Raw genomic sequence first — 22500 nt, 5'->3', positions numbered from 1 at the left:
CAAAACACTTAATGTATTGAAGCATCTAAGAAAGAAAGCTATTAGTTCACCACTCAGGGTTCAATTTCAGAATAATAACACTTATTTGTAGGGAAAAAAGAGTTAGTTCTGTGGTGGTAGTTCTGTATTGTCACTCAAAGCATGGTCTTTTTATTAACCTCAGATTTATATGGTTAGGTAATTGTTGTATTAGTAGCGTTTCTTGACTGGTAAGGTAGAAAAAAAAAAGATAGATGTCTGTGTACAATGTGCTCCTTGTTTATTTATCTGTAGTGGGCTGGGGCAAGAGAATTGGCCCACTCTCAGGGGGCTGTGAGCGACAGAGAGCTTCAGTTCTGTTGGCTGAGGCTTGACACACAGCAGCTCATGGGCAACACGTGTCATGTACTTCTCTGTGTGCAAGTCTGTCTGTCCTTTCCTGTGCATAGCAAAAGGTAGGGTAAAGGCTTCTGTGAAAGTGACATATACTGAATTTTGGTTTTCTTGGATGAACTGGCTTACAAGAAAATGTTGCTTTCCACTATTGGTTTATATGTGCCTTTGACTTTCTGTGGAAGCAGAGCATGTTTTTCCAGACCAGAAATTCACATGTAGTGGCTGAATGCATGGCTTGGTGGTAGTACATACAGAATGCTTTTGGTACTTATTTTTTCTTAGTATGTTCAGATTTTGGAACTAAGGAAAATTCTTGTAATATATCCTTTTCTACTTTGTTCTTCCAATTTCCATAACACTTTAGATTAGAAATGTCATAAATTTGGTCTGAAACTAAAAACTTGTTACTAAGAAAGACAGGAGAATATTCGTAAAAGGAAAAATATTTAACCTATCTTCTTCCTGGCCATTTTCTTAAACCTGAAGTAAACAAGGTGAAATTGAGTGAATTTCTATTAAGCAGACTCCTCTGCTTTCAAGTCACGTAGGGAACAGACAATTGATGGCATATTTCCAGCTGGCAGAGCTCTTGAAAGGTAGCATGCAACTTCAACTCAAATTTTTTTCTTTTTCAACATATGATTGTGCAAGTTTAGCTAAGTTCATCAGAGAGTAAATTTTCCTTCAGTGTGTAAAATAAAGAATAAATCTGCAAGTTGGATTCAGTGACCAAACAAATTATTATACTACTACAGGTTTTTCTTCAATACTGTGAATGCTTTAGACACTCAGGTTTTTCAAAGATGATATGATGATCAACTTGATATCAACTGTCGGAGTGGATATGAAGTCCCATAAATTTTCTTTTGCTTTTTAGGGGTTTTTTTTTGTAGGGGAGAAAGGGAGGGACAGGATAAGGAGTTCGCACAGTATTTCCTAAAGCTTGAGTGGAAAGCCAGGCCATTTAAATCTGTCATCTTTTTCAGGAATAGAAGAAAACTTCACCACATTTTGGTGGCTGTTATTTCTTCCACATGAGGTACTTTGGGACTAATAATGGTGTTTGCATTTGCTGTTAGTTGCGTGTTGATCATGTTTTGCCAAGTATTAACTGCTTGTCTGAGTGTTAGCAGCTTCTCATGGCCTCCCCTCTGGTAAAATAGTAGGAGGTGATAATCTGACCCGAACAAATAAGTGACAAAATCTACTTGCCTCCAGGTGTGACTGGTGGCTGAAATCCTGCTTCTCCCCATCCGGACTGTTTGGGAGCCTGAGGACATTGTAGAATCGTGGGAGCGCCTTAGAGGGCTAAAGTGTCTGCAGCAGTGCTGTGGATGTAAGGTCGGTGGGCACCAGCAGATTCCCAGGTTTTGAGCAAAGACTCTGTGTTGGGAGTATATAGCTGTCAGTGTAGACTGTGCTGGTTGCATCGGATTTTAAGAGTAAGGTGCGTTTGTGCAGTGCTTTCCCTGGGAGCATTGTTGCCTAGTGAAAACAGTTGACGTCAACCCAAAACAAGCCATGTGACTGCCTATGGTTTAATTTGGTCACACAACAGAGACAGAAAATCATTGAATTGCTCTTTCCTGACAAGTACTCCTTCAATGGAGTTGGTGTAAATTTAGTCAGTTCACTTTGTTGAGTATCGAGAGCAGTGTGATATGTAAATAAAGCTTTATCAGACGAGATAGATTTAAAATTCCACAGTTGGTGAGGAAGCGTTAGCAGTATAATATAATACAAATATTTACACAGTAACTTCTAAGTCTTCAATAAGTGCTTAATATTTGAAATATGTGTTGTGAAAACATTGACTGATTAAGCCGTACCATTGCTGCTACATCTGTATGCAGCAACTTGCAATGGCTAGGATGCAGGAGTCACGGGGAGGAATAGGTCACCCAGCGATGCAAAGGCATTTGAACAAGCTACACTTTATTTTTTTTAATTTTAATTTGGATTCAGCAAGATCTGCTCTCCCAAGGCACATATAGCTCCATCCCTGCATCCTGTTGGAGCTGCTGCTCTCAAAGAGTGTTGCATTCACGTAATATGACTGGATGTGATCACGTGCCCAATGCGTCTGAGACTGCTCCAGTAGGAAAATTGAGCTACCGAATTTGGGCCTGTCCACAACATGCAGTGTAATCATCATTACTCTGTGTCTCCTCCTTGTATCTGTCATGGCCTTTTGATAAGGAATTGCAGTGGGCTGAAGTTACAGGTGGTTAATCTTTTGCCTGCTCACAGTGTCAGAGGAATGGTGCTGGTCTGCTTGTTTTATGGGAGCAGAGGCTGGTAGCCAAGGAGTTTCCCTCTTTGGTTGCATATATCTGCTTTGCCTAGTCTATAATTGCATTCAGCCTCCAGTTCCACCATTACTCTTGCGTGAGCTAACAAAACAGTAGACTCAACAGACTGCAAATTAAAATAAATAGAAGCACAGCTCCTAAACTTGCCTGGATGATTCTCTGTTGCCACCTCATTTTCCAAGAGTCTGCAAGAGCTGATCCACACCTAAAAATATAGGGCTGCTCTAATCCAGTCTTCATGGTTTTCCTTCCCTCTTCTGGCTACCCTGTTTTGCCTTCTGCAAGCCCAGAGCAAAGCTGAAAACCAAAGTGGTTTGTTGTGTGCTTATAAGTGTGAAGTTTGGGTTGAGTTTTATTGTTGGTACTGTGGGTACAGTTAAATCACAGAGTTGATTTCAAATGGCCTTTGTAGCCATCACTGCGGTATTGCTAGCTAGAATTGAGCCAGTTCCTGCAATGTTTTGGCAGAAACCTGTTTTTGATAAGCCTTGCTCTGTGTAGACCCCTATGACAATTTCATTCCATTAAAACTATCCCTAAACTATTTTCCACAGCAGCAGACAGTTTCCATCAAGCCTACAGTCTTTTCCCATGGGAGGGTTGAAATGATATGGCTGGTCATGCAGGAAATCCAGCCCACATAATGAAGTGCCCCCTCTTCTCCTACAGCAGGCTAATGCAAACAACCAGCACCTGATGCTGATGATGTGTGGGGAGATGTATATCAGCCGGTGCTTCTGCCCACTCCCTGGGCAGCTGCAGTTGTGTCTGGCTCAGTCTTTGGGGGGGCTGGAGGTAGGCATTGCTCCATGGAGCCCTACAGAGTTGTCCCAAAATCTCAGCTTTGTATTTACGCCTGCTCCAGTTGCAGAAGGTTTTCATGTCTGGATCAGTTGTGGTGGTAACACTGAAAGCTAGATTATGCAAGAGAAAGGTGAAGTAGCAGGTGATTTCTTCAGAAGCTGATGTTGGGATGTTGCTGTGGATGGTTTGTGAAAATCACCTGCAAAGGTCTTTCTCTGAGGTAAGGCTGTAATACTTGTTCATCCCGTAGCATGATGCAGATGACGGGTTGGAGAGTTTGCAGAGAAATGATGCAATTCTTGTACTGCTTATGATGTTTTTGCAAGGCTAAGAGCAAATAATCTTGAAATGAGCTGGCAGGTTTATGATTGGATTTTATGAGCTTTTACGATGTTTATAATCTGGCATTGAACTTGCAGTTTAAGAGGTGAAAGTTTTAAAGGAACACAGTAGCAAAGGTGTACTGCTGAATTTCTTCTGGGTGTAATTTTAACATACATCTTACACGCTTCCTTGATGCGGCAGGTGTGTTGAAGTATGGCCTGTACAGTTCATAGTGAGTGTGTTGCTGAGTAGAATGGACTCCATCCATGTCACATGTTCCACAGAGGGAAGAATTGAATGGAAAATGAGATTTTGCTTTCTCTAAGGAAGGATGTGGATTGGAGACAACTGCCTTGTGTGGTGTAAGGCCCCAAAATGCAGCCTTTGCCATTTCCTTTTAAATCCCAGCCACAGAAATACTGTATGTACATTGTCCATGCCTGCTTCTTTTCTTTGTTGTTTTTCTGGTACCAGTAAAAATGTAAAGTCCCCTGCAGTCTTTAAACTGGAATTCTTAAATTATGGCTTTTCTCCATGGTACTTTTAGAGAAAATGAATACTTTTTCCCCTACTCTTTTTCTTGTGATTCTGCATCCGCTTCTTTTGATGGATGTGTGCTTCAGAGGTCCTGCCTGCAGATGTTTGCATACGTACAGCACAAGCCTGTTCTTACTTAACTATCCATTTCTGTTTTCCTGTGTTATCTCGTATTGCTCCGCGGGGCTCGCTGAGCAGCAGGTTTGCTGCTGGCTAGCTTTTTGAGGTTTCTCGTATGCACAGTACTGTATTTGTCTCCTGGTTCTTTGATTTGTAATGTTTTGCCTTTGATTGCTGCAGAAGGTATAAACAAGCCTGTCAAAAGCCTTGTTTAGCGCGCAGATTCTGTGGGGGTGGCTGGCAGCCTCAGACCCTAAAATAGATCTAGCAATGAACTGAACGGCTTAAAACCCTGGGAATTTAATTTGATCTTTCTTGTTGCCTTAAATATTGGGACTGAATGAGAATTTCTCTAACAGAACAGAAGGTGAACATGTTGGTATGTGACAGTAATAGAAGAAGGGTCCAGACCTGCTGTCATTGAGATGCTCTTCTGTAATCAGAGGCTGGGCTTGGCCCTGGGTAGCGGCTTGTCTGTTGTAAGTCGCCATACCTGGGGAGGGGATTGCTGTATCCTCTGATGTTACAGCATCCATGGGGACAATTGTTCTGAAATGCTTCCCTGGATGTTGTAGGATAGTCATTGTAGGAAAACCTAAAGCAGTTCCTCATGGTTTTAGCATCTGTTTTTTGCTGGCTTTGTGAAGGAAGAAAGAAGCTGCAAAATCACGCAGGGGTTTCTTTCCCCCCCTCTTCTTTTTCATGTAGCACCATGCAGTTAGTAATATCATAGTTGGGGTTTTCAGTTGTGGTGGTGAGAAGGTAACAATGATTTGGCTTCAACGTGCTGCAACAGCTGCAGAATTCATTGGAGCTTAGAAGCCTGTGATTATAGCTGTGATGCCATTTACAGCTTTTATGGAAGAGCTCTTAAATTTGTGAAATGTGTTACTTTTTGAAGTGCATTATATTTGTAATTTGAATTCTCTAAAATCCTCTCTGAGGGAAAAGAAATTGCTTTGAAAATCCGCCTCTACCCTCTAAAAACACAGGGAACTCTTTGCAGGCGGGGTATCAAGTCTTTTAAATTGAGTGATAGAACACATAGATGGATTTGTAAGTGCTAAAATGTCAATTAGTGCACTTAAAAGCTTAATGGTTGTCTTTGATGTACTTCTAATATCTCCAGTAAAGTTTGACTGTTGCCATTGATCAGGGAGTGGAGGAGGGATGAGGGGATTGAATGCCAACCCAAACAGGTCTCATGGAACTTGCGAGTGGCAAAGCAGCACTTTGGTGTTGCTCAGTCTGAAATTCGTGACTGGTTTGCTGGGTTATACTTTGGAAGCCAGATGTATTTAATTCTGAAGAGCGAGCTTTGGAAAGCCTTAGAGTGTAGGTGACCACTGCTTGTATAGCTTATCTGTGTGCAGAAAATTTACTGATGTAACTTCACTGACCTGAAAATATGTTTAGAGTAGCTTTAGAGTCTCCTCATACATGTCCTTTAATTGGCTTAGAAGCAAAGAGTATAGGTTTAATTTACATCTCCCAGCTTCGATACTTCCCTCCTAGCTTTGAAGGATAGTCTTCCAGTTGAGAACATGAAGAAGGACAAAATTATTCTAATAGAGATCTCCCTTTTTGGGTACAAGAAATTTTACTTGAGTACATCAAGTAAAATCAACGTCGCACTTTAGTACAATATCGGTGTGTCCATCCCAGGAGCCTGTGTCAATTCAACTGATTTGGTTCCCCATAAGGCTCAGGAAATTTGATTCAGGCACCAGTATCCTAAGGCTTCCCAGCAGTCGGTTTAGCATATTTGACTGTCATGACCCCTCCCTGGGTTAAAAGATTGACCAAGTTTGGGTTTTTTTCCCCTTTAAATCTGGTTTTAAACCTGATGATTGCCTGAAATACAGACATCCTGTAGACTGACATGAAAGGGGAAGAAATCAAGTTAAACATTTCCAAGCTAAGACAAGGGACTCCTTGCATCACTCAGACCTGCTTTGGGTCACATTTATGCAAACTTGCAAGTCCATCACAGTGCAAGTTACTTGGTGGGGAGTTTGCTACAGCCCAGCTTTGGCAATGCCACGTTCTTCACTGCTGGCCGTGGTCCTCTTGCAGGGCTTTGGTTTGGTGGTGGAGCTACTCATGTAGGCATGAGCTGCTACAGTGCCTTCAAAATGAGTCAGGTGAGCCAAAATTTCCTCTTTGGTTCTTTTAAACCAGTGAAACCCATTCATACTGGAAAGGTTTAAAAGGGGATGAGTACAGGGTCATCCAGCAGGGATATGGCGTCCTTCCCACATTTTCAAGGGGTCCTTCACTTGCAGCCTCAAGCCTAGAAGGTATCAAGTTCCTGGTGGGCAACGCTGTATTAAACAGTGTATGTAAACTATTAGGCTTTAGGCTGGTGTACTTATTTCACTGAGGGAGCAGTCTATGTTTTATGTTTGCGGATGCACATTTTTGCTTACAGCTACAGACACACACAGACACACACACACACAGAGTACTATACTCCTAGAAAGCAGATAGATGAGCAGATCTTTTCCTGTGTCATAGACAAGGCTTTAGCATCCAGGTAACACAGTCCTAGGAAAGAAATGGTATAAACACTGACTTCCTGTTGTACATGTGAGCATAGATGCTAAACACGTCTTTACCTTCTCTAAAATGTTGATACCACTGACCAACCTTTCAGATGCTGTGAGGCACCAAAAAATTAGATATCTTTAAATTCCCATCTAAATAACTGAAGGCAAATTTATCACACACCAGTTTTATCTTTCTCTCTTCCCGACTACTTATACACTATTTTGGCATGCAAAAGTGGTTAGTATTTTTCAAGTTGAGGATCAGTCTTTCTGGTTGAGGGTGGAAGAAAGTCTTAATATAATTAGCAATATGCAGCAGGATTGGATTAGCCATAGACATCTGTAGGTCTTATTAGTAGACATTTAAACTGCAGAAAATGCTTTTTATTGGACTGTATTCATATGACTGCATTCTAGAGCTCAAACACCTTTGTAAAACACTAACTGAATAAAAATGAAATTAATTATAAAGAATATATTTGAATTTAATTATTTTGAGCTGCTGAATACTCTTTGCGTACAGGGTTTTATGTGTCTATCTGAAGTGTACTTGGTGAACAGTTTTAATTAGGACTGGAGGCAGAGTAAAAATATTTGGAATGTGAAATTTATAAATTGCAGTGATTTTCAGCTAGGTGTATAGACATTTTTTTGGAGTTTGCTACCTTTCTTGCTTCTCTTTCTCCCTTTTTTTTAAAGCTACTTTTATGTTCAAATTAATACCAGATCATGAAAAAAAAGAAATCCTGTTGTGGCTCTTGGTCTTCTCCAGCATGATCAGAGTTGTCAGATCTGCAGCTGCAAGAGATTTTTTTACCTTTGTGTGTTTAATGGTTCATACTTCTCTGTTCTTTGACGGTACCATTTAACTGTAAAGGCGCGGGGCTGTGGATGGCACGGGACATGTGGCTGCCTTGACTACTGTCTCAGATGTCGGACATGCCAAGACTCAAAGAGCTGATTTGGCAGCTGCCCAGCAGATTTTTATAAAGGCTCAGTTGGTGGCCAGAAACCCAGGCTGTCAGAGTTGTGTTATGCAATAAATTGTTTTTCAGCAGAAGTTTCTAATCCAATTTCAGCTGTATTTTTTTTTTTTGTACTATGTAATCAAAGATAAATATACATTATTTCATGGTGTTTCAGAGAAGTGAAGATGTGTGGTGTAAACATCACCCATCAGGTTGGTTTGTTTGTTTTTCTTTAAAGAAAGATTTAGACCAGTTCACCAGCACAGGAAATTATGCTTAAATTATTTTGGTTTCTGCCTGGGAGGGATGTATTTGTATACAGCATACCTTTTCAAAGATCATTCAATGTACTTTTTAGGAGGTCTTCCCTTCATTTGAAGAGAGCACCAGGTAAGAACCTGTTATCAAGTCAGAGCTTTTGCTCAGGCATAAATTGTCTACAAATGATGGCCAGACAGAAAATTGTACCTTGTCAGGCTGTGACCTACCTGAATCATTGCAGGCCCTGACCATGCAACAGATACCCTGCCACCCCTTTATATTTCCCTTTCACTTCTCTATGAAGTACCTAATCCATTTTTTAAAAAGTGGGTAGGGTTCATTAGAACACAATGAGATATTTAGGGTTCACAGTAGTTACATTACAACAGAGTTGCTTTCATTTCCTGAATACCATCTGTGATTCCCTCCCTTACCATGGTTGTCATGTTTCAGTGCTGTGGTGGGCTTGCATCCCTCCGAGTGTGAGTTGCTGTGCAAAGGGACAATTACACTTTTTTCTCTGCCCCAGCAGCAGTCACCATTTGGTCATGTGGTTGGGAATAAGGAAGCAGTTCTGGATGAAGACAATAATTTTTCTTGTTTTGGGGTGAGATTTTCACTCTTGTGCTCAAACGGGTCAAGTAGGCACGTACGAGCTAATGCTAGCATTGGATTTGGAGCAGGTGCATCCAATGTGGTGCCAGGTGAATTAAGCTGGTTATCAAAACCACTCCCTCAGTCTGAATAATTAGCTTACACCTCCATACCTCTTTCTACCAGCACACTGCCACCCTCGGTTCATGTCAGGTCCCAAAGCTCAGATGTTTTGGGTGCAAAATGATTGTTTAGATTTCTAATCTGGCCTGAGAAAGTCATAGCTGTGGAGTCAGTGCTATCAGTGAGATGGTTTGAGTTGAAGTTGTACTGAAAGTTGATAAATTAAAAAACTTAAGCCTGTCCTTACTCTGGATTTGTTTGGGCTTTGCCTCTTTTTTTTTGGGTGTTTATCTTGGTGGACCAGTATGGGAAACAGTTGACAGCTTGTAAGCTTTCACTAGTTTCATACTGAGTAATAGTTTTCTAGAGGTGCAGAAACATCATCAAGGCCCCTTCAGTTTATGTAAAAGAAACAATTTATACACAAACCAACTGTTCTTAATTATTTCATTATTAGGCCTAAGATAAATTTAAGAACTATTTTTATGCCTCAGTTCTGGAAATTACTTGTATTTGGGGATTTGGTTGTAACTAGTCTACCATAATGTATTTTTGCAAGAGCAGGTTGAAGCTCACTGGGCTTAAAAGTGCCCAAGGCCTTTAGTGACCCAAAAACCAGAGCATTTCTCTCCCGTGCTGCTCTTCAGAATTCATCTGAGAGAAGGAAATGCAGTCCTTGGTACAGCAGAAGGCAGTGAAAGAGTGCAGACCAATAGGAGATTGCAGGGGATGAAAGCTGTAGAAGTGCTAAGGCAGGAAGGAGAGAGATTTTTGTTTTCTTCCACTTTTTCTTTGCCGTGATAACATTAGTTTTTCAAGTTGAGAGCTGTAATGTAACGTGAGTTCTTTGGGGAAGTTTTCTGGAAGTACGAGGGGATAAAGTAGCTATAATTACCAGATAAACTTAAATGCTAAAACAGAGCCATTAATAAAGGAAATTTCCCCTTTCTTCATGTTAGTTAGCACATTTTTAAAACATGACCTATTTTCCTAAACTAGACAGAACAGATTACATTTTCCAGAAGGCATGAGTCACTCCACTATAAAGTCTCCAAGCTGTATCAATCTTCATCAACTTAAGCCATTCATGAGGTTTTATTTTTTCTCACTGAATATAAGCAGTTTGTTTTAAATGAGAAGCTGCTACATCCTCTCTGGATAGTTAAACTTGATTAAAAGGTTATTATTAAATAAGTGTGAACTTTATTCTGAGAGAAAGGAGTGGAGGGACCTTGATAGTAAGCGAAAGACTACAAGGATATTATTGTGGATATATATGAGTATAACTAGTTTGCACCATGCTCTGCTTGGCTGTAAGAAGTCCAAGCAGCATGATAACTGCCAGAAGGAGCCAAAAATCTTTATTTATGGAGTTTCAGTTGAATATATTACAGTCTGGTTTCAAATTGTTACCCTGGAAGTTCAAACTATTGCTAGGAGATGTGCCGAGGAGAGCTTCTGCTGCTGCTGGTGGTGGAGCAGCCTCCTGGGGGTCCTGCAGGTTATCAGAGAGGGAGGTTACAGGGTGGGCCAGCAGTGGGGTTTCCCTCTGCAATGTGCATTTGGGGTGCTGAGGAGGCTGATGGAACTTTGTGATACCATGGAGACTTCTGCTAATGCAGCAGCAGGGGAAGTACGTGTATTCATACAGCAGTAAGAGTTGGCCCTTCCTCATGAGGTTCGCTCTGTGCCATGCACTTACCGAGAAATCAGGCTTTGTAAATGAGTAAGGTAATTGCTAGTAAGGGCTAATCACAGTTAGCAGCAGAAACTCGCCCAAGACTGCATGGAAGGATCTCTGTCAGCCTCTGAAAGTGAATCTGGGTTTTCCACCAATTCCTCTTAGGTCTGACTTTTAGAGAAAAACAGGTATTACTGTTTTCCATTAATAATATACAGCCAAAAGGCAAAAATCTGTCGCAAGTTTTAATCTAGTAAACAAACATTTCCATCTTGGTCCTTTAGCTGAAAAGTAATTTGTATGATCTATGAAAATGTGTTGTCTGTTTTTCATGCAAAAGGCATATTTTTTTATGTTGCTATAAATGCAGTAAAAACCACCCTTTGAAATAGCTCTCCTTCAAAAATATCCTTGAGGAAAGGGTAGAAACTTGTGGTTTATTTTTCCCATTGCTTCAAAATGACCTTCTTACATCTGCAGGAAAGACTCTCTGGGGGCTGTTGAACCATGAAAGCATATTCATTTAGGGCATTGGGTGCCACAGTGATTTTAACCAAGTGTTGGATGCAGTGCTGGAAAAAGAAAAAAGAGGGAGCTTGTGTTTTTGTTGTTTTGCTTTTTTGCAACCTGGCATGAAGAATGAGGTCAGGAGATGCGTGCTTGGGAAAGACCCAAAGAGAGAGCTGGAAGCATGCCAGCCTCACTGAGTCATAACACACACATGCTTATGAGTATCTTTGTACCTTACAAAGTCCTGACTTTTCAAATAAAACAAGCGCAGCACTAAAAGTATTTACATAAAAATTAAAGCAAATAACATGGAGTGCTGCATGCATTCTCCCTTGTTACAGCTTTGTTTTACCCTGTGAACTATGACTCCTGTTTGCTTAAGGCAAGGCTGGGCCAGGCTGAAGAATGCTGTATCTGCAATGAATGAAGGGAGAAGCTTGAGTCATGCTGCTGCCCAAGGAGCTCAGCAGCTCTCATGATTTCAGGATGACGTTTCACCTGCCCAGGAGTTGGTGTAAAGCCTGCCTCTTGCTTCTACTTTTTAAAAATTAATATTTGAGTAGAATTTTTGAAGTATAGGAATTTAGGAAGGCTGTGTGCAGGTGATGTGCACACCAGGCAGCTGGACTGCAGGGAACAAGCACCTAAAGTGAATGGTGAAAGGTACAGGTGGTGCACATTTTGATTTCTTTGCAGATATAGACACATTATGTATTGATGTGTGTGAATATATATATACACACACACATATATATGTGTATATATATATAATTATCGTTATGTATTGATTAGACATGTATTATGGTCCCTGAAGTTCAGACATAAATGTATAATGTGTGGTTCCCTGGAATGGCATAATCAAGGAGGTGATGTGATTTTTTTTTTTTTTAAAATTTTAATTTATAGGAAATTATGCAGTTGTGTTTCTTTATTCTGCCCCAGGGTTTCCCTGGTTGTTTACGTCAGTTAGTTTTATTCTGAGTTTATAAGATAATCTTCTTGTCATATTGGGAGGCAGAAATCATCTCAGCTAACCTGCAGTGAAGGTTGTGGGCTTGTGGTGATGAACCTACAGTTTAAGATGTTATTCAGTCCTTTTTTGGGTCTGAGTCAATATTGGACAATCCATTAGTTCCCCATAAGTCGTTTCAATGGCTAATTACTTGCACAGTTGCAGAAATTGTTCTTTAATTCTGTCTTACATTTTTCTGAATCGAGTTCCAGCTGTTGGACGATGTTATACCCCTCTCTGCCAGCCTTGAGAGCCGTCTATTAACAAATCTCTACTCCCCGTGGAAATGTTTAAAGGCAGCAATTGAGTCAGTCCCTTTGAGCTTGGATTGGGGGTGGGAGCGGCGGGGTGGTGTTGAGAACTTACATAGATTAAATTCCTCAAGCCTTTCACTTGACCATATTTCTAAACAGTTTTGGGCGTGTGTATGTTTTGCTAAGTGAGATAACTCTTGCAGTTGGTGGTGGTGTGAGTGCAGAGCCGGTGCACAAGCACACAACAGCTTTCCCTCCACTGGTGTGACGAGGCAGAGGCGATGTGACCCATGTAATTATGGTTAAATGTGTCAGGAGCTGGAGCGGTGGCTCAGCTGGGCTCTGAGTCAGCTGCTTTTGTGCCATAGGCTCCAGGGAAGATGCACGTGGCGATTGTGAAACCTTTTTATTGCTCCTGCAATACGGAGCCATGTGAATACAGGTGTCGGCAGCAGCGTAGCCCCTTATTTTGCTGACCTTGGGTAGCACACAGGGTTGGAGAACTTGAGGACTTTTTTTCGAGCTTGGTGGTGTGTGCTGGGGAAGCCCACAGCAGAGCAGTGCACGCAGGTCAGGAGCTGCAGCCTGAACAGAACTGGGCTGGTGGGGAGAGACTCCCCATGTGCATTTCTAGAGGCAGCATGGGGCAGATGAAGCCAGTATGGTTCATCTGGAGATTTACAGCTCCAGCAATTGAGTGTGGTGGGAAATTGCTTCGGTGGGTGCTGAGGTCTTAGTTCCCACCTTCTGGCCCCCATTTTTTTGGCTGGTGGCACTAATGCCCAGGCAGCCCCCAGGCTGGTGGGAACATGTCCTGCGTGTTGCTGGTACCAGGAGATGCCTTGGCTGCCAGAAAATTTGGTATCCTTTTGCCTGGGGAGACCCACACATTGTCTGGCGAGAGGGAGATGACTCCAGGTGGTTCACAGGAAGGTGGCCTAGACCAGAGGCCGCTGGTGTGCAGTGGTGCCTTCCCCTCCACAGGAGGGACTGTAGCCAGCCTGTGCCAGGGCACAGCTCCTGTGCTCAGCAGATGCCAATTTAAAGACCCGTCCTAGACCAGTCCTATTGGCAGGTTTCACCCTGTCACTGTTGAAGCAGTGAATGCTGCCCTGTGCTCCTTGCAGTGAGATGCTGTGACAGAGTGGATTTAATTTCTTTTGAGTTTTTTGGTGGTGGTGGTGGTATTTTTTTTTATTTTATTTTATTTTTCTGGATTTTTACCGGGGTAAAAGAGCCAGGGAGGTCAGGAACTGATGGGTGTTTTTGTGCAGCTTCCAGTACAAATGCCAGTGAAGGGAGTGAGTGGTGTCCATAGGCCTGTGTCCATAACATGGACAGGGGCTGGAAGTGCCTATAACTGTTTCCTAACTGAGCCTGACTCCCTTAAGGACTCAGGTAGTTCCTGTGAAACCTAAACGCATGATGTCCCATTGGGCCTTTGTTGGTGGGAATGTAAATGAAGGCATCCTTGGCCAAGCTTTGTTAAAACTGGGCTGCAGCCCTCTCTGTTTAGCGTTGCTTCTGGTTAGGGCTGAAGCTGTGTTGGCAGCAAAATGGTAAGCCAGAGTTGTTTGTGTAAACCTTTGTTGACAAAATAACTGGATGTACTACTCCTTTTAAAATGCTTGCCGAGAGATTTTTTTTTTGTCTTTTTTTTGGTTGCTGTGGGTGTTGGGTTACAAAGTTTGATTTCTTGGCCCAGAGCTTCCTGTACTCTAAAACTCTCTGGGCATAGCTCAGCCTTCTTCAAAGTGTAGTAGCTTGTCCCTCGTGCGAAATGCACATCCTGCTGCCAAAATGCTGGCTGCTTTCACTGCACTCATTGTGTTGCTTTTTTTTGTTGTTGGGGTTTTTTGTTTTGTTTTGTTTTTTAACCAATGCCAAGTAATTTGTCCTAGAATTTTTTTTGGGGGAGGGTGAGGGATGGAAATGTTTTTGATCACAATTCAGCAGCTGAATTCCAGTATATCACTAGAGGAGCAAAGAAAAATCTATCTCTGGTCACCCTAAACGATCCTTATTTTTTTGGAAGTTGGCGGTGTCTGTCTTTTCTTTGGCACATAGATGGTCTTAAGCTCTCCTGCCTCCTGGTGGGGATTGCTGATGGGATTGTGGAGTTTTCAGTGTGAGGTGACAGTGACAGTACGCTGTGGTACACTTACCATTTAAGGTCTGCCTAGAAATGTTTATCTTTTCCTTTGGCAATGATGTAGCCCCTGAGGAAAAGGGCAAGAATGCTCCACTAGTAATTTCCAAAGACCCCAAGACAATTACGAGGCGTATGAAAATATGATGACTTACCTATGTCACTTATATATTTATATCAATTTGCTGATTTAATTTATTTGAATGCTAAAGGCTTTAGGGAAATGCTTTTCCAGGGAGTTAATGTTTTAACTAAAGTGAGTACTAAATTTGATGTAGACTGGTATTCCTTTTGCTAAATTAGCATTTGCCTCCTAAAAATAAAATAGAAAACATATGGCCCATGAGCCAAATTCCACTTGGCTTTATGCTGAGATAAATTCAGAATAACTTTATTGTTATCAATATACAACTTCATTATTACACTTCAATTAATGCAAGACACAAAACCAGAAAGAAAAATAACCTGAGACACAAAGGCCAAAATGGCAACAAGAGAAGTTGGTTCACCGAACTTGCCTCTTCAATTCCTACAAAATTCATTTTAGTGTTTTGTTGGGTTTTTTTTCCCTCCTCTTAATTACTTGGGAGAACACTTCCTGGCTGTGATAAATTTCTCTGTGAGGCATTCATTATAAGGATTTTAACAATTAAGTTTTACCTTCTGCGTAACACCTGGTACATGGCTACTGCTGTTTGCAGAATGAAGGATTAGATGGACTAATGCTCTGATTTGATAATAGTTATGTTTCTGTTCTCTGTTAGAGCTGATCAGGTCGCATTTTCTTACATACTATTCTTCTTCAGTTTTTCTTCGTTTTTTTTTTTTGTCTTTCACTGAATTAAAAATAATCTGTGTAGCCTTAGGCTTTGGGGTTTATTTGGTTTTGTTTGGATTTTTGTTTACTTTCAGGTGCACGCAACTAATGTCTCCTTTCTGTTTCCATCTCCTTTAGGATGACAGTGATGGGATTCCCTGGTCAGAGGAGAGGGTGGTGCGGAAGGTCCTTTATTTATCACTGAAGGAGTTCAAGAACGCACAGAAGCGGCAGCACAGCGATGGCATTAGCGGGAGCCTCAAGGCAGTGAACGGTGAGACACCTCTGTGGTACTGCTGGAAGGACTCAGTCCTTCTTCCATGCAGGGAGGCAGAGCAACCAGTGTACCATCTGGTGTATATGCTATGCCCTTTGGATATGCACAGAGGAACTTGTTTCTGGAATGCTTGAAATGCCTCAGTTGAAGAATCTGTATGTTTTGGTTTCTGGCTAACTGATATAGATGGGGATAAGGGTGGAGGGCAGGTGGGAGGACAGAGACAGGCTGCCAATCCACAGAAAAGGAGCCCTTCTAGTCAGTCTGCCTCCTGATGTGCTGAGTATGTCAGCAGAGAAGGTAACCATTTAGAGGTGATTGGCTTCAGCTGCCTTGGGGAAGTACACTTAGAATTTACATACTGTCAGTTAGATGCAAGGAACTGCCTTGCTAGCATCTGTGTCTCTGGAGTGATCCAAGCCCACAGGTGAAGTAGCACAGGATCCACATACAGAGTTAAAGGTTTGAGAGGAGACAAGCAGTGTGGCATCGGACTCCCCTAGTTTAGTAGCTCACAGAGCAGTTGTTTAAAGGTATTAGAAGGAGATGCAGACAAGCTTAGATGACAGGAGCTTGAAAGGAATTGAATTTTATTTCTTTAATGCTCTAGTCAGTTATTATCTGTGGCTTCCCCTTCCCTTAAAGCTTGCTTTAAAAATCTGTGATATCCTGAGAGGTGAATATAAAGTGTGTCTCTTTCAGATTCACTTAGACCCTCACTTGAAAAGGCTTTGTCATGCTAGCTTGAGCCTTGAAAGTGATGACTAGCAGGATTCAGATTTCTGGGCAGGCTTACAGTTTTCACTCACAAGAGCTTATTTGTTTCTTTATGGAGGTTTATGCACATGCTTTTAGGCATGTGCATAACTATACATGTGCTAATGCATTAAAGCAGCAGCTGGGTGCTTGCTTGCTAGGTTATGCATGTTTATACATAGCTTGTGTTGTTGATATGGTGAGTCAGATTCCACTGAGTGTTACTGCAGACAAGGCAAGAAACTAGGGGAATGGCTGGATAACTACAGGCAGCATGATAAAGTCACTGTATTGCGTAAGAAATTGCAAGCTCCTTAATGTGATTAAAGACGACCTCAGACTTCCCAGTTCAGTAATAATATCAAATGCTGATCTGATGGGAAGGGGCATCTAGGTTTAAGAGCAAGCCATTTATAAGCTTGGAGGTGTACACAAAACAGCATTGGCTTTTTTCCTTCCAACACCTCTGCATCATTGATCTTCTGTCAAACACAATTTCTCTTGGAAAGTTTGTTATTCCATTGTGGGGGTTTGTTTAGTCAAAGGAAAAAAGTCCAAAGGCATGAAGCACAGTAATTGTGTGTTAGGAGGCTTTGATGATGTGCCAGGTTATGGGATGACTGAGGTTTTCATGGTGTCTAGTTTCTCCAAAGGCAGCTTAGATAAAAAGTGAGTTGGCTGGGAATGCTGTGTCAATGCGGGTACAAGACATGGAGTATGCCACTGGCTTCCTCTGGCACCAGCAGAGCTCACATCTTCAGAGCTTTTCTCCTTCACAGAAACAGATGACCAGTTATTTGAAGGTTGGGGGTTTTTTATTTGAGCCAGAATGAAATTCCATGTTGCTTTCTGTTTGCTGGATGATTTTTTAAAAGTCCTGTCTTGGCATTGCTCTGTTTCAACATCTCTGTCCAAAAGCATTTTTTTTTAGCCATTGATATTTAGAAGAATGTTTCATTATGCAGAGAAATATGAGCAAAAGGGAGGAGGATTGATGTTGTGCAGTGACATCAAGAAAATCAATTTGGAAATGCAATTTGTTCATTACATTAAAAAAAAAAGTAGCCATATATTTTCAAATCTCTGGGTTTCTATGGACTGGAAAAAAAGCAGGTCATGCTGAGAAATTACTGAGCTATTTTGAATTCAGGGAAATGTGTAGTCTTTTAAGGATATGAGTCCTAGATCCGAGATTTCATACTGTTGGGAAGAAAAAATGTTTCCTTGTATGTGTCCTTCGTTCACCTTTCGGGCCACATCCATTGTTTTTTGCATGTTGCCCCAAAGGGTAGCATGTGGTTAAATAGAATTTTATGTGAGTGACCCATTTTTAAATTAATTTATTTATGTGACTGTTGAAAATTGAGTAGGTCACCTTTCAGTATCTGGCAAATGTAACCATTTTCAAAAGCAGAAAGGAAAGGTGTGAGGGGGATTCAGGCTGTCTGAACTCCCTGCTCTGTGCAGGAATATGGATTGGTCTTGTGTGCTTCTAGTAGCTGAGGGGACTGCAAACAGCTGGGTAGCAGGATTTCACCTTTGTGCCACCATCTGTAATGCATAGAGACTTTCTCTGGGCTAGTTTTAGAACTGCCATTTCTTACATTTACTTATTCATAGACTTACAATCCCTACTTAGTTTTAGTAGAAAGTTTTTATTTGTAGCAATAGAAGATGTTAAAAGGTACCCCAGCTCCTTGCAACTTGTCTTTAAGCAGTTTTTATGCATTTGGAGCAGCTGAAGTTTGATCAACATGCTACAGAAGTTCCTTTGCCAGTGTTTGTGAATCTGCAGCTAAACTTGTATGAAAATGATTGTCAATTGTATTTCATCTGGTGAGTTCAGTAATATCATTAATGATTTGGTAGCTAGAATAATGGTGCCTCTTTGATTGATAGTGTGAAAAGCAAATTAATTTTAAATGTGGAAGATGAACCTATTAACAGAAGTCTTTTCTGTGTTAAAGTTTCTGCAAGCTCTGATGTGCTGGTGGTAGCACAGAGACAATTAACTTCTGTGCCTCTGAATAATAAAAATTAAAATAAAATTGCCAGAAGTAATTTCAATTTTTATTTATGTATTGAAAGCACCTTAGCTGTCTCTGTCTCACTAGTAAATCTACTTGTTATCCTGCAAATAAGCCTACCATTTTCAGTTTGTGTCTGAAACGCTGTTACTTAAGTGGCTCCGATTAAAGAGAAAGGCGAGTGGGTATATTTTGGTTCTTGTATCAGTGGTTATATTGCATGTGCATTTATGTTGACTCTGGATATTTGCAGAGTATAGATCAACACCATACAGCATGCCTTTTTTTCCTACATGTTCCTCTTCAGCCCTTGGGAATATAAAATTTGAAGGAGGTGCTTGTGCTGCTTGTCATGAAATTCTCTGCAGCCCTAAAAGGGATACTGGAACTCTGATTATGGAAACAAGGTCATGCGCTGGAAAAACCCAGTGGGATTTCTTTAGTGATTTTGATTACTGCTGCTTGTCATTTGCGTTAGGATTTTAAGAGTAGGGATTGGTGTTTGGAATAGTGATACCAATTTTCAGAGATCCTCATCTAAAAGGAGAACGAAATCCTTTGGGAAATTGTTTTCTTCATGTGCAGCTTAAAATGTGAGATAGGGCTATAAAAAAGGCAATGAAAGATGTAATAATGGCTTGCATTCTGTTGATGAGAGTAAATCCGGTACCCTCAAAAGACTATATCATAAAGCAAACTTTTATGACCTTAGACTTTAAGTTCTGTTTTTCAAGACTTGCAATAAAGAAATCTGTGATGCAGAAGTGCGTTTCTTGAATGGAAAAAGTGACTAAGTTTCCTTATTTGTTTAAGATGGTTAGTTAATCTACAGAGATGACAAACCAGACGTTAGAATTATTCAAGCAGATAGTTTGTTTTCACCAGCTATACTTTGTCCTAGAAAGGTGTCATGGCAGTTTCCAAACATGTCATGTAGGTTAAGCTCACAGCAGGCATAATCTGTTTAGGAAATTAAATGTGTGTGAGGGAACGCTTTGATTCAAAGCAGAAGTTGAAGTCTTCTTCATTAAGTAAATAAAGGGATGAGTAAAAACATGTAATTCTTCTATTCTGAGAGATTTCACCTTACATTTAAGGTTATTAAAGGAACTTACTTATTTTATGTATGTTCTTTAAATGGAGTGGGAACCATGTCAGCATGTGGATGGAGGTGGTGGTTGGACCATAAAGTCTTTGGTGCCCCTTTGTCCCATCACAGAATCATTTTGGTTAGAAAAGACTTCAGCCTTTGTCTGAACACTGCCTTGTCAACTAGACCCCAGGAGTATGTACTACATCCAGTTGTTTCTTTAACATCTCCAGGGATGGGGGACTGCAGCACTTTGTACTGGTCTGCTTCTGCCCTCAGCCATTCCCACATGAAAGTTCATGTGACTTTTGCTGGAGAGTTGTTTTTTCCACAAGTCCACACTGAGAGGCAGCAGTCTCTGAGACAGTTCTTGATGGGACTGTGGTGCCAGACCCAGTGGCAGCACCAGCCTCTGAGTCCTGGGTTCTTCCCATTCTTTGGCTTCCACACTGGCTGTTCAAGCCAGCTGGGGCAGGCAGCAGTGCATTCTGAAAATAGCTCTTTTTGTCATTGATGCATGCATTTTAAAATGTTTTCTGCTCACTGCATGGGGATTTCTGTCCATACTCCCCAGTGAACCATGTTAAAAGGAAGGTGCCCAGTGATAGGGAGGCATGGGACTGTCTTCATCTGACTTCAGCTTGTTGGGGAAACCTCTTTTCCCTGGCTGTGTAGATGGTACTCCAGGCGTGGCATGAAAATCACAACAGATGTGGTAGAAATGCCTAAACACCACTAAGCCGGGTGCTCCAGCTCAGTGCCATGGATTATCTGCCAAAAGCTAACTAAGAGAGGATGGCAGCAGCTGCCAGCTGGGCAACCATATCTTTCTTCCCTTAGACCACATCTCTTCTGACTCCTGCAGATGAAAACACGGCAGCCCTTAGGGGGAAGTGCTGTTGTTTCAGCTGCGCCTCTGTGTGCCCAGAGCGGTGTGGGTCTCCTTCCCTGGCTGGGTCGCTTCTCAGCCTTCAATTTTGAACAAGAAAACAGCCCTCTTCATTCACTGTGATGGTTCAGATATCCTGATAACTTCATCTCTCTTATTTCTGAAGGCTGCAATTAAGTACTGCAAGAAGGTTTTATGCTAACGTTTGTCTAGGGAGCTTTTCACTCCATCAGTGATGTGAGATTGCATTTGTTGACAGTGGGTAATGTCTGTCTGTCTCCTAAGCTTAATAGAAGATTGTAACTGTGCCAAAGACCCTTGTCTGTAAGTGGATTTAAAAAATGCATTTACAGAACCCGAAATACCTCTTTCAACTTTGCAATGTTTTCCCTTTACATTCAGAGTAAACAGTCTTTTTGGCTAGTTTAAAACTGTGATTAAATATAGATGTTTTCAGCTAAAAGGTTCAGAAAATAAGCATTTGAGCAAATTTGTCATGGCACTCAACATCACTTTCACTTTGGCGCTTGCTGTCAAGTGAATTTAAAGATTAACAAATAAATAACAGGATGTTTGAGTTGGGCTTCATTGAAATTTTCTAAATCTCTTTTCCTTTCTTTGTTTTCTAGAATAGCATTAATTTTGAGCCTGCCAGGGACTTGCTTGTTCATTGGCTGACACAGGTTCTTCTTTGCCTTTTCCATCATCACCATTTATAAAAAAAATTGCAGGCCAAATTATGCCCTCAGTAGTGTCAACCGAATTTGATTATGTCCATCCAAATTGTGCTCCTGTCTTAATAAAATTTCAGTGTTTAGCAAGACTGATAGAAAATTTTCTTTCACAGGACACCCATATTCTTTTTCCTCTCAAATGTAACAGGGATGGATATTTCTTTAACCTGTGAAACAGAGAAATTGTATAATTAATTTTCTTATAATTTATTTCATGACCATCTAAAAAAAATTATTTCATGACCACCTTCTGTTGCTCCTGAGTGCATTTCTAGGCAAACAAATTCTAAAAATGATTTTGCCCCCTTTTGTATTGCTAATCATAGGTAATAGAAAATGAAAATGGCAATGAGGGATCTGCAGAAGTGTGTGTATTATCTGTAGCAGACTGAGTTATTGTAGGCCTGAAATAAATAAGTTGAGGAAAGGTGAGAAAGAGTTCAGCAGTAGCTGATGTGTCTGGCCCCCCTCCTTTCACCTTGCGCCTTTTGCTGGCTCTGCCATTTTCCTGCCCGTGCAGTTCAGCCAGTCCAGAGTACTAACATGGCAGAAAACTAGCCCAGAAAAAAGATATCTAAAAAAAGAAGTAATTTTCTTCTAGTTAAATAAACTACATATGTTCATTAAGAGGTTAAGTGAGCACCATGTGCTCATTTGGTGGAAATGGGGGAGCAGAGTACCTTGACTGAAAGTTGGAGGAAATCAGACTCCTCATCCCTTTTGATAGTAGCAAGCTGCTTGACCTGGCACATTCATCTTGTCTAACCACAGCCTTAGGACTGGCACAGTCATCTCGTCTAACCACAACCTCAGATGCTAGAAGGGACAACTGTTGCCAGGAATATGAGCAAAAAAACATTCAGCTTAAAAGTTCATTGAAAAGTGCTTCACAAGTGTAGGTGTTAGGTTTATGTTTCTCTTGAAAACAAACAACAAAAATCAACCCATTGCCAGCTGGTCTAGGGAAGTGATTGTCCCACTGCACTGCTGCAGCCTCAGCTCAAGTCCTGTGCGCAGCTTTGGATGCCACAATATGAGAAATATATAAAGTTGTTAAAGAGTCCAAAGGACGACTACAAAGATGGTGAGGGACCTTGAGGGGAAGCCATATGAGGAGCAGCTGAGGTCAATTGGTCTGTTCAGCCTGGAATAGGGGAGACTGAGGGGAGACCTCATTGCAGTCTGGGACTTCTTCGAGAGGGGAAGAGCAGGAGCAGACACTGATCTCTTCTCTCTGGTGCCCAGTGACAGAATTCAAGGGAATGGCCTGAAGATGTGTCAGGGAAGGTTTAGGCTGAATATTTGAAAAGGGTTTTTGACCCAGAGGGCACTGGAAC

General features: G+C 41.3%; 1 protein-coding gene across 2 annotated transcripts in view; it reads left to right on the top strand.

Annotated features, from left to right (window-relative positions):
- The window catches only part of JARID2 (jumonji and AT-rich interaction domain containing 2), a 210937-nt gene that overhangs the window by 76911 nt on the left and 111526 nt on the right, over nt 1-22500 (top strand). For both annotated transcript variants that reach the window (XM_084218428.1, XM_084218429.1), the window contains exon 2: nt 15529-15664. In XM_084218428.1, coding sequence (XP_084074554.1) covers nt 15529-15664 — 136 coding nt within the window. The remainder of the gene's footprint in view (nt 1-15528; nt 15665-22500) is intronic.

The sequence above is a fragment of the Fringilla coelebs genome, assembly GCF_963513975.1.
Source record: "Fringilla coelebs genome assembly, chromosome: 1".
Classification (NCBI taxonomy): Eukaryota; Metazoa; Chordata; class Aves; order Passeriformes; family Fringillidae; genus Fringilla; species Fringilla coelebs.
The sequence above is the reverse complement of the archived record's forward strand: the minus strand, read 5'-3'. Positions and strand labels throughout refer to the sequence as shown.